The following is a 12,279-nucleotide window of genomic DNA, read 5'->3' as shown; positions in this document are numbered from 1 at the left end:
TGCTGTTTTTAATGTTCGATGAAGGCGCTCAACTTTGCCATTACACGACGGGTGGTAGGCAGTAGTGTGTTGTAAATTGATGCCACAGATTTTGGACAAAGCTCGTAATGTATCACTTTTAAATTGGGATCCACGATCACTAATGAGTTTACTTGGCGTTCCGAAACGCGCAATCCAGTTGCTATAAAAGGCTCTTGCGACGTTCTCAGCGGAAATATTTTCTAAAGGAATTGCTTCCATCCAATTCGAAAATCTATCTATGCAAGTAAGACAATAAATATTCCCTTTAGATGGTGGAAGTGGTCCTATGAGATCGATATGGATGACAGAAAATCTTCCTGGTGGTACTTCAAACTCACCTAATTTTGTTTTGGTGTGCCGACTGATTTTAGCTTTTTGGCAAGGAATGCAGGTTCTTGTCCACAACTGTACATCTTTTTTTATGTTAGGCCAAATGAATTTTGATGTCATTAATTTCATAGTCGATTTTATTCCTGGATGTGATAAACCATGAATTCGTTGAAAGACGTGTTTTCTGAAAGCCTGAGGAATATACGGCCGAACATGTTTAGTTGATGTATCACACCACAAATATTTCCCCGAAGGTAGAGAACATTGCTTGAAATTCAAGGAAGTAGTGGTTTGCAAACTCTTCAGTTCTTCATCTTGAGTTTGTTCATCAGCTATTTTATCATAATCTATCGATGAAATTTCATTAACTCTAGATAATGTATCCGCCACAATATTATTCTCACCTTTTACATATTTGATATCATTCGAAAACTGGGAGATGTATTGAAGTTGGCGAGCCTGTCTAGGTGCTGCTTTGTCAAGTTTTTGACGAAAGGCGAATATTAAGGGCTTGTGATCTGTATAAATTGTAAATACTCTTCCTTCTAGATAATGCTTAAAGTGTCTAACCGAAAGATATATGCTTAATAGTTCTCTATCATAGGTGCTATATTTTTGCTGAGTATCACTTAATTTTTTAGAAAAAAATGCTATTGGCTTCCACGAGGAGTTTTCATATTGTTGCAACACTGAGCCAATCGCAGTATCTGAAGCATCTGTAAATAAAGCCAGAGGTAGTTCAGAATTGGGAAAAGACAACAGTGCCGTGTTCACCAGGTCATTCTTGCACGTTTCAAACTGTTTTTCAGCTTCTTCAGTCCATTCGATTTTACGTTTGTCCCTCTTTTTAGCTCCCTTGAGATACGCATGTAACAATGCTTGATTCTTCGCTGCATCCTTTATATAACGACGATAAAAATTAAGTATTCCAAGAAAGGTTCTAAGTTCATGAATTGTTTCTGGTCGTTTGTAGTTAGTAATAGCTTGAACTCTTTCTGGCAAAGGACGGGAACCCTTAGGTGTAATTTAGCCTAGAAACTCGATTTGGGGAACAGCAAAGACAGATTTTGAAACATTAATTCTTAACCCAAATGTATGTAATCTTTCGAAAACTAATTTAAGGTGATTTTCATGTTCTTCATGGGTACTGGATGCAATGAGTATATCGTCTAAATAGGGAAAAACGAATTCTAATCCTCTAAAGACTTCATGAATAAATCTTTGGAACGTTGCAGGAGCATTTTTTAAACCGAAACTCATTACATTAAATTCGTATAAACCGAAAGGAGTGATGATAGCCGTTTTACATTTGTCTTCTTCTGCAATGGGAATTTGAAAATAAGCTTTGAATAAATCAATTTTAGAAAAAATATTTGTACCTCTTAAAATATGATGAAAATCTTCAATGCGAGGAATCGGGTATCGATCAGGTATCGTCTGCGCATTCAATCGTCGGTAGTCTCCGCAAGGACGATATGAACCATCCTTTTTCGTAACAAGGTGCAAGGGGCTTGACCACTGGGAGTTTGATGGACGAAGTATTCCATTGTCAAGCATAAATTTAAATTCCTTTTTAGCTATAGCTAAGCGTTTTGGATCGAGCTGTCGTGCCTTTGAATAAACGGGTTGACCATCAGTCGTAATAAAATGTGTAACACCATGTTTAATTTGTGTAGGAAAAAGGTTAGGTTTAGAAATTTCGGGATATTTCGACAGTAAATCGAAAATTTTTATGGATTTATTTAATGTGGTTACTGAGTAATCACTGGAAATAGCAGCGACATCACACTGGACACAAAGCTGTGTTACGCCATCAATTAATTTTTTCTTATTTATATCGATAAGCAATTTATATTTGTGAAGAAAGTCAGCTCCTAAAATACCTTTTGTGACATCAGCAATTATGAATGGAAACTGAAAATCACGACGTAATCCCAAATCAAGAGTTAGCGTTTTTATGCCATAAGTGGAAATATCTGTGCCATTAGCTGTATACAGTTTATATTCAGTTTTACATTTATTCTGTGAACTAGCAGGAATTATGCTTACGTCAGCTCCGCTATCAATAAGAAAGTGCAAATTTGATCTTCGGTCACGAACGAATAAACGAAATTTGCGACAATCCTTCATATTTTCTGCAGCAGCGTTTGCCGCTGAACCTACTGCAGATTCGAGTTTTCCTGGTTTTTGAAATCGTTTTTTACCCAAGCACACGGAGGCTTGCATTTCTCTGGAATGCATTTTGCTCCAAAACGAAAGTGATAAAAACAAAATTTGCCAGTAGGGTCATATCGTTTACGAGATCGGCTTCGAGACCGTGAACGTGAATTACGTAAATCCGAGTCCCTGCGTCTTGAGCGAATGGTTATTTGATCAATTTTTTGTTCAAGAAAGGTAATTCTTTGCAACAAATCATTTGCGGGAACGGAAGGAGCATTAGTACTAAATACTTCTGGTTTCCGATTCATATCACTAATTTTATCTGCCATAGACGCTAACTTGGTTACATCTTCATCACTAACTAATAATATATTTTTTATGGAGTCAGGTAGCTTCTCCAGCCATAAAGTTTTGATTAGATTTTCAGACACATCTGTAGTAGCAACTGATCTCAACTTCTGCAAAAGTTGGCTTGGTTTCATGTCTCCAAGTTCGATACCAGTAATCAAATGTTTAATCCGTACATTTTCACTTTCTTTGAATAAATGTAATAACCTAATTTTAGCATCCGAATATTTTGTGGCACTATCGTTCGTTACAATGTCCCAAATATTTTCGACGATCTTAGGTTCAAGCTGTAAAACTAAATAATTAAATTTCGTTTCTTCTGAAACGATATTACTAATTTTGAACTGAGCTTCAACTTGAAAAAACCATATTTCCGGTTTATCAATCCAAAAAGGAGGTATTTTTACACTCACCTTATGAAGCTCCGGTGACTGCATCGTATCTTTCGGTCGCCACTTTTTCGGATGGCCAAGAGTCACAAGCGCGAGTCTCCTTTCCCCATCGATAGAAAGACTTGTGTCAACGATAGGGGAATGGCCGGTTTATCGATTACGAGTTTCAAAGTCCGTCTCGTGTATGAACCTTTGTGTTTAGAGGCAAAATGAATTTTGCGAAATCTTGGAGCGAATTTAAAGAAATACTTCGCAGACACGAAGTAGAAACTGTAACAAAATATGTTTACTACTATGGAAAGTCATTCGATAAAGAGAGTAAGTAATTTTTGAAGATGTAATGAGTAAATAAAAATCCTCTAGAATGTAAATGCTTTCTTTGGTTGTTTAGTTGATATTTGGCCATTTTGTTCCAAAGAACTTATCACTAATTTGTATTAATTTTATTGCGTACGATCTAGTTGATGTTGCGAGATTCGGTCCAAGTTGAAAAAAGGGTTTATAGACGTTCATATTCATTAATTTTGTTGCATAACGTGTAATAGCGTTATGTTTGATTTTTATTTGGTTTCATTGTCAGGTATTGCATGTTTTTTTTTTTTTTAAATAGCTGATGCTTCACGAAACATTCCGTACTATATTAAACATTAAACAAGATATACCGTGTTAGATTTGAAAATTTTTATTATTGTTTCTTGAGAAACTCGACATTTGTCTCGATGACTACTATATTTTTCATCCTATTTTAGTGTATGAATGCAGTCTGTTGATTTGAAATATAATCATTTAATAGTCTATAAAGAAAATCCATTCTTTAGTTTTATCATTAACAACATGTTTCAAAATAACCTTATAATAAACACTACCAATTCAAAAAATATTCTGTTTTATTTTCAGGTAATAGTTCACCATAAAATTATATTGCATTGAAATATCAGGAAGTTATAATAATAAAGATATTGAATTTTAGAAAACAGGAAAGTTTTCTGAAATGTATATATATTTCTTTAGTGATGTGATATATATATTTCTTTAGTCAATGAATGCTACTTATCTTGTGTGTAAAAAAAAAGTTGTCTATTTTGACACTTAGCACCAATGGACTAGCAGATAAGATAGCTGAATACTGGATGTTTGATCAAGGTACAAATACTGTTGAATGGATTAGCTGCATGGGAATTTTCCTGTTCACCTTATATATATAAGTGAATACAAGACAGTTTCCCATTAGACCTTCTCAAAGGCATCCCTTTTGCGTAAGGCAGCTAGCTCATTCTATACTTTACCTAGCATATATAATTTTAATATGAGACAAAATGACATAATTTTTTTACATAATAGTTTAATGCTTTTAATATCTCTCTATGTTTGCAGTAGGTGCTGCTTAGTGTGATTACATTTGCCCATTTTTGATAATATAAGATGATGAGAAAAGTATCTTTTAAAATAGGAATTGAATTAACTATAAATATAACTAGCCACTTTCTTAACATTTTAATTAGGAAAAATAAAAGTTTGTTTATCAATTGTTTACAGTCTTCATTGCAAAAGTTCATTTGAGTAGTGCATAAAGTTTCTGAAATTTATTGGACCAATTCTATACCTATAATCTTAATACTTGGAGGGCATCCTTGTTTAAAGAGATTTTGCCAATGTAAAATCTGAAATTGCGCAAAAACGCAAGTGTATTTTGGCAAAGATGTTTTCAGGAATTTTTACCTCCCTTTTGAAGAAGAGGGAACTGTGCTGAAGCCCTTCCAAATCAATAGCTATTGAAAATTCGTATGAAATTAAGTTTTTTTTTAATTTTATTGTTTTGCGCTTTTTTCTAAATGCTTGATTAAAATCATTTTCGTTCTTCAGTTTAAGAAATTTATTGTATAATATTTTGATTATATTAACCAAATTGAGCAAATAAAATTACAGCAAATGATGCATTTTTTATGTTTCCATATATGAAAGAGCAGAACTTAGAAATTCAATAGCCAATATACACGACATCAGCTGCAATACATTAAGCAGTGTCTACACTATGTAGTATATATAGAGACAGTTAAATGTATAATATGTTTATAGAGATCTGTAATTTCTATCTTTTAAAAATCAAAGCTTATCAGATTGTGATCTAAATCAAAATTTTCTTTCCAGTTGAACTAACTCCAGATTTACGATTAAACTGGTTAGATGATATTCCCTATTTCCACTTTGGGCGAAAAACCTATGTTTGCCATCAAGGAAAAGATCTGAATAAACGTCAAAAGGAAAATTATGCTAAAGAAAAAAATGAAAAGGTAAAATAACATTGTTATATTTAAAAATTTATACAAAAATATCACCTCTTGGATTATATATATATATATATATATGTGTGTGTGTGTGTGTTTTTTTTTTTTTTTTTTTTTCTTTTAGTGTCAAACTGATCATGCTTTTGGTAAAGCATATTCCAAGAACCAGACAACTAAAAAAGTTAATTGTCCAGCTGTAATTAATGTTACCCGAATGTACAGGATGCCTCAGTTCAAGGTAGAAGTTTATTTAACTTTTTGTTCTAAGATGGTCTTAGTAATGTTAGAGAATTTTTTTTTAAGGAAAAAATATAATTCTGTCACGTATGAGCAAGATGTATTGAAGGTATTCTATGATAAAGTATACATACTTTTTGACATAGAAACAAAAGGTATTTTTAGAGTCACAATGTAAAAAAGAGAAATGATTTTTTGTGTCTCTTTATTCAACATATTTTTCTAAATAGTTTTTTTTTTTTTTTTTTTTGGCCAAAAGAGGGTTTTTAACAGTAATATTTTCCTAAATAAATAATTCAGTAATTGACATGCAAATAAAATGATGTTTTCAGGCCAGAAATAAAGGCTTTTTATGCTAATTATATTCTAACCAATTTGCTACAAATAGAAATAAGTTGTTCAAAGTGAAGTTTTATTGGTTATGTTTCTTTGAAGAAGTAATTTGATCTATTGTTATAAAAATGGAAGATCCTTTTTACAGCTTTTTTTAAAGGAAAGAAATGACTCCTCTCTCTTTTTTTTTTTTTTTTTTTTGAATAATTTGCTATGAACAGAAAGTTTTTAAAATTGAACCTTTATCAATAATTAGTTTTAGATGACTGTGCTGGAATTTCTAAATTTTACTGTGATAAATATGTTTAAATTACAGGTAGTGCCAACCCGAAAAAGAAAGATTATGATATCTCGGAAAATTAAGGAAAAACTAGCCAATAAAGATAGTATTGCTGGTGAAGAAGTTTTCATGTTTAATTTACCTAATAGCCAAGATCATCAAAATCATCTAATGGGTAACATGGCTGCAGTAATAGAACCTATAGATGCTAGAGTGCGGCATTTCATAGCTTCTAAAGTTAAGAATGGAAAATGCAATGCCACTGTAATTGCAGAGCTATTAGAAGTATACGTTTCAACTGAATTGGGAGAAACTGATAAAACGCGCAGACGATTTTATCCAGAAATGGAGGCAATAAGGAAAATAATAAGCCAAGCAAAATCCAATATTAGAACTAGTAAAATTGACCAGGAAAATATAGAAATGTTAATAAATAGCTGGGATACTTCCAAGTGTTCTGTTTTTTTTAGACCATGTACTGAAAATACATATGATGGTACTGAGCCAAATGACTTTACAGATTCAAAACTAAATCTGCTATTTGTATATCAAAGTGAAGAAATGAAAAATTTATATGTCTTATATGGTTCTAATCTTGTTCTTCTCGACGCGACCTATCGAACCTGTAAGTATGCTCTCCCACTTTATTTTTTAGTTGTCAAAACAAATGTGAACTATCAAATAGTGAGCATAATAATTACACAAAATGAAACAGCCAAAGCATTAGAAGAAGCTCTTATAATTATTAAAAATTGGTCGCCTCTCGTTAGACCAAAATATGGGATGGTTGATTTTGCAATGGAAGAAATTACAAGTTTAGAAAATATCTTTACAGGAATTAAGGTTTTTATATGTAGTTTCCATCGAGAGCAGGCATGGTCAAGATGGGCTTCTAAGAAAAAGAATGCAGTGGTTCCCAAAGAAGAGCTTTTGTGTAAATTACGTGCCATAGCAAATGCTCCAACTCAAGATGAAATGGTTGCAGCAATAGAGGTATTAAAATCATGGAACCAATATGAAGCTGTGAAAGATTATTTTGAATTAACATGGTTCAAGGAAATTGAGAGATGGGCTTTGGCTTACAAACCAAATGACTTATTCATAAACTCGAACAATGGTGTTGAACGCTTAAATGAGGAACTAAAATATAGATATCTTCAGGGATATAAAAACTGTATGCTGTGTGAAATAATTAAGATCTTGGTTGAGAAATTTCTTCCAGAAAGATATAGAATTTACGTCAGAAAAAATCTGAGTATGCTTTCGCAGGCCAGGTTATACAATGAACATGTACCAAATTATTTAATCAATAAGCCAAAATGGTTAATTGATCACATAAAAACAAAATTAAGAGCTGCTGAAGTTTATGTGGGTAGTATAAAAAAAATTTCACATGGCTTCTTTAAAGTTTCTTCTGAAACTAAGCATGATGCAGTTTATTCTGTCACGTTTGATGAACAGAAACAACTGTGTCAATGCACGTGCTTAGATTTCAGAAGAAACCGACTGCTGTGCAAGCATATTGTGTTTGCTGGCATGAAGTTTCCAGCCTGGAGTTTGGAATGTACTGCAGAATGGCTATTTTCAACACCTATTTTCAAAGTTGATGAAGATTTAGTCTCAAGAAGTATTTCAGGCACCAGAAAACGAAAATATTCATCAACTGAAACTCCTTCAGGTGGAACATCAGATAATTTACCCACCATATCTGAAGAAGCAACGTTGAGTAAAAAAAGAAATTTGATCAATGAGTGTGATGCAAATTACAGATCAATTCGGTCACTCCTTTGGAATTTAGATAGCGAAAATTTACACAATGTAGCCAACTCTTTGAAGGAGATTTTCGAGTCTGCTTCAAAAACAGTTATGCGAGATGAATATACTGGTCTACTGCTTCAAATTGAAAAAAAAATTAAACTAAAAAAAAGTAAAAGAATTGTCAAGAAGTATGGTCAACTAAACCTCCATCGCCGTAGAAATACCAGAGTTGGAATAAAGGTGGATATACATAAAGAAACCATTTCAGTAGATGGCCAGTAATAAAAATTAGTATAAAACCTAAAGCAGGCTACAAAGAGCCTTTGGCAAAGGTGACACCCCCACCTATGAGTGGATAATAGAGTAATCTCGGGGACCTGCATGCCATGGATACACTAATACTTATTTTCAAATAAAATAATAAATTTCATACTTTTAGGATAATCTTAAATACTGAATATTATATACTGAATATTATCATACTTGAAATACTTTAGTATGTGCATTTATTTTCGGATTCTTCAGAATTTATAGTGAAAAAACTGCTACAACTATATACTATCAAATACCAGATTTCAGACAATTAAAATTGACGATAATTCAAAGTATAACATATAAGTTTTGTACAATTCAATAAACATAATACATGTTATTATTTAGTAATATTTATTTCCTGAACAACTTTACAAACACTTATTTGAGAGTCATATAACTTATTTCTATTCAATAATGCTGCAGCTGCATTGATTGTCACGATCAAGACATATGAGCAATATAGTATTTAATGCACTCAAAACTGAATCTGGTAAAGACTTACGGCATATTGGTTACCAAATGCATCTAAAGCAAACCAGTATGCAGGGTTAGTTTTACAGGTTCACTTGTTTTCAAATTAGCAACTCTGTAAAAGTTTTACTCTTGGTTGTACTGACACTGCCTGTTCTTTCTCATATCTAATTGTAGTTATTTGGTTGTAATATGCAGTAAAGGTAAGAACACTGGTGTAATATGCTGTAATTTTTATGTTAGATAGCCCAGTTACATGACTACAACATTTTTCCACTACTTTTTTTACACTGTAAACTCGGTTTAGAAAGTTATTTTCCATGATTTTGGGGTGTTGTATAATACATCATATGGAATAACTACAGTTAAATGTATTCATTCAAAAGAGGATATATTGTCTTGCTGAATCTTTTCCTGTACTTATTGTTTGATTTAATATTTCCAATGTGGTGGATTGACCATCATGGAATCATAGCATCCAGTAGATCTTTCAATATAACTCCATTCAGATATTCACATTTATATTATTGTAAATTAACGTAGATTGACAGATATTCTCAGTTCATAGTGCCAAAGTGTTTTTTAATAATGCTAAAATACAATTTAAAAAAAAAAAAGATTACTCATGTTATTATGTAGAATTAATGTTAAAATTCCATACAAGAAACAAGCATCGATTAATTGTGTTATATAGAATTAAAGAATAAACAGTCAGGTAGAAATTTATAAATGCATAAAACACAACAAAAGGCAGGGCTGCATTTATTCATCCAGTTCATTGAAAAAGTTGTGGCTTTCCTAGACCCCTACCCCTTGTCGAACATGTAGGTTGTTTCGAATGTTGTCATGAGTAACTAACATAAAATATATTTTTTTCCCCAAATTAGTATGTTATAATTTTTGAATAAAAGAAGAGTGAGATAAGTGGTTATTCTAGCCGAAATAAAGTGTGCGTCAAGTTCCAGTAAAGACCCAAAAATGTCATCTGGGAAAGCTGAGAAAGGGAAAACGAGCTAGCTTTAACCTGAGTCTAGAGATGCATATAATACTACATACATACAATACAGATAAGTGTGAGTAAACTGGTGCACTTAAATTATAACATAAGTCACAAATGTACATTACAGGTAAAGCATGTCAATTTAAATAATATGTGTATTAAGTATGGCCATAGGCCATTTACAATTATTTGGGTCATTCACATTATAATCGTAAACCCTTATAACAGGGTTGTCTTCAAATCTTTAAATTCAGAAAAACTTCTAAAATCGTAATTTTTTCTATAGAAGAATTTCTATCCTCAGAAAAATAAATGTTAAAGAATTGAAATATAAAATTTGTGCATTTTATGCAGAAAGTAAAAAGAAATTCATTATTTCATTATAAATTTAATCATAAACAAAAATCTGCTTAATATTTTTTAACAATAATAAGAGAATTTCAAAGATTATTTCAAGTATTTCATTTTGATGTCCAGTGATATTAAAAATTGTTTTAAATTTTGACTTACAGATGCCCTAGAGGAGTTGCATGGTATCTAAAATTTCTGTGAAACACAGTTTGAAAACCTTCAGACTACTCGAAAACTTCAGATTATGTGAAAAAAGAAATGTAGATGTAAAGAGCAGTGATTAAAAAGTTTTAATGACCAAAATATTTTCATTCCATCAGATTATTTGTGTATTTTGAAGAAGACACAATCAGATAATAAGATCACAAATAGAGGATAAGTTTTTTTTTTTTCTTTTCTTTTTTTAGGGGGGGGGAATTATTGCATATACCATACATTTTAACATATAGAATATTCTTGGATTGTGTACTGAAAAAAGTACATAATATATGTAAATTTTAATATATAAGAAGTAATGCAAATATTTCAGTAAATGAATGGATAAAAATGGCCTTCTTAAACAACCTCATGTTTAAATTACTTAGAGGAATTTATGCGAACATGTTTCTGTTGGCATTAATTAAACATTAACAAATGTAGATGAAAACAAATTGCATAATGTATTTTAATTGAATATATGTTTTGGAATGAAAAATGTAAACAGCCTTAATATACTTAATAACTCGGATTTGTAATGCATATATTTTTATTTCCAATGGCAGACAAAAGTATTTATACAGACACACTATCAAATAAACACACACAAACAAATATATCACACACTAAATAAACGGAGAATAAGGAAGCCTATTTACTACTGCTTGAACGTACTCTAGGCTTCCAGTAACAGCCACAGAGATCCTGTACAAAGAGAGCCATGCATTTTGCAGATGGTGGAGGTTCGTATCTTGGGCTTTTATCACAAAGGACGAATACAGAATTTTTTAATCAAAAAGTTTTGCTGAATAATGACGAGTTAAAATACAAGTTATTATGATGGAATTAGCCTTTGGGTATCGGAAATGAATATGTAGTTGAAGAACGAAGGTTTGCTTTAAATTACAGATTAATTACACATAATTAAATTAATGTATTAGAATACATTAATTTAATTATGTGTTTTAAAAATATCATTTTAATATAATATTTTTCTAATACATTTATTTTATTATCCAAAATTATTTTCTAATTAACATAAAGATACAGCATAACTTTCAGTGATCCATTGTCAAAAAAAGGCTTCTTCTGGACAGCTTAATAATAGTACAAGGAAATAAGCTTATTTTATGCATGCCTTGTGGCATGAGATAATGAATTTCTGAAGTATTTTAAAAACTGTAAAAATATGTACATATACCATAGAAATGATTTTTAACACTAAATAAAATTCAATATGTGCCCATAGTAAGATCAACTTATGAAAGCTTTTTTACCAAACTGGAAATCATTGCATAAGGAGGAAAATTTCCAAAAGCCATTTTTTAATTTTTATAATATGACTAACAATAAGGTATTGCTTTTTGATCAATAACATGGGTTGTTTGAACTAATAAAGAAAAACAGCTGAATGCACATATTAGTAACCTTAAATTGCATCAGTATTACAGCGAGTTAATTCTAAATCACAAAACACTTCTGTAAGACAGTCAGACACAGCTGCTACAAAAACTTTTCTATGGAAGTGGTTGTCTTAGGTGATATTTGATGTCAATGTTATTAAATTACCACTTTTGTTATCATCATAGTGTGATATGCATCTCTCTGTGTATACATTTTGAATCTGAAATAATGCATTCAGCATAGCATATATACTTTAGGGATAATTGGGTGTAAAGAAAAGTCAATAAATACAAATTTATTCGCATACAAAAATAATTGTATGGTTAAAATGTACACAAAATGATGAAAATACATAGTTTTTTTATTATTAATTACCAGATATAAACAGCGCATAAATCT

General features: G+C 31.4%; 1 protein-coding gene across 3 annotated transcripts; it reads left to right on the top strand.

The window, feature by feature from the left end:
- The first annotated feature begins 3,331 nt into the window (after positions 1-3,331).
- LOC146995380 (uncharacterized) lies at positions 3,332-10,584 on the top strand. Of its 3 annotated transcripts, none has more exons than XM_085823576.1 (4): positions 3,333-3,569; positions 5,400-5,542; positions 5,661-5,774; positions 6,423-10,584. In XM_085823576.1, the coding sequence occupies exons 1-4, from the start codon at positions 3,461-3,463 to the stop codon at positions 8,424-8,426; spliced, it is 2,370 nt and encodes a 789-aa protein (XP_085679702.1). In that variant the 5' UTR covers positions 3,333-3,460; the 3' UTR covers positions 8,427-10,584. The 3 variants fall into 3 exon arrangements, with proteins under 3 accessions (XP_085679703.1, XP_085679702.1, XP_085679704.1); XM_085823578.1 differs by lacking the exon at positions 3,333-3,569 and adding an exon at positions 4,448-4,507; XM_085823577.1 differs by lacking the exon at positions 5,661-5,774 and having other exon boundaries at positions 3,332-3,569.
- Positions 10,585-12,279: the final 1,695 nt, after the last annotated feature.

The sequence above is a fragment of the Stegodyphus dumicola genome, chromosome 9 (genome assembly GCF_044657685.1).
Source record: "Stegodyphus dumicola isolate Sdum_Otavi_A_Nest chromosome 9, ASM4465768v1".
NCBI classification, from domain to species: Eukaryota; Metazoa; Arthropoda; class Arachnida; order Araneae; family Eresidae; genus Stegodyphus; species Stegodyphus dumicola.
This window is presented reverse-complemented; position numbering and strand designations above follow the sequence as displayed.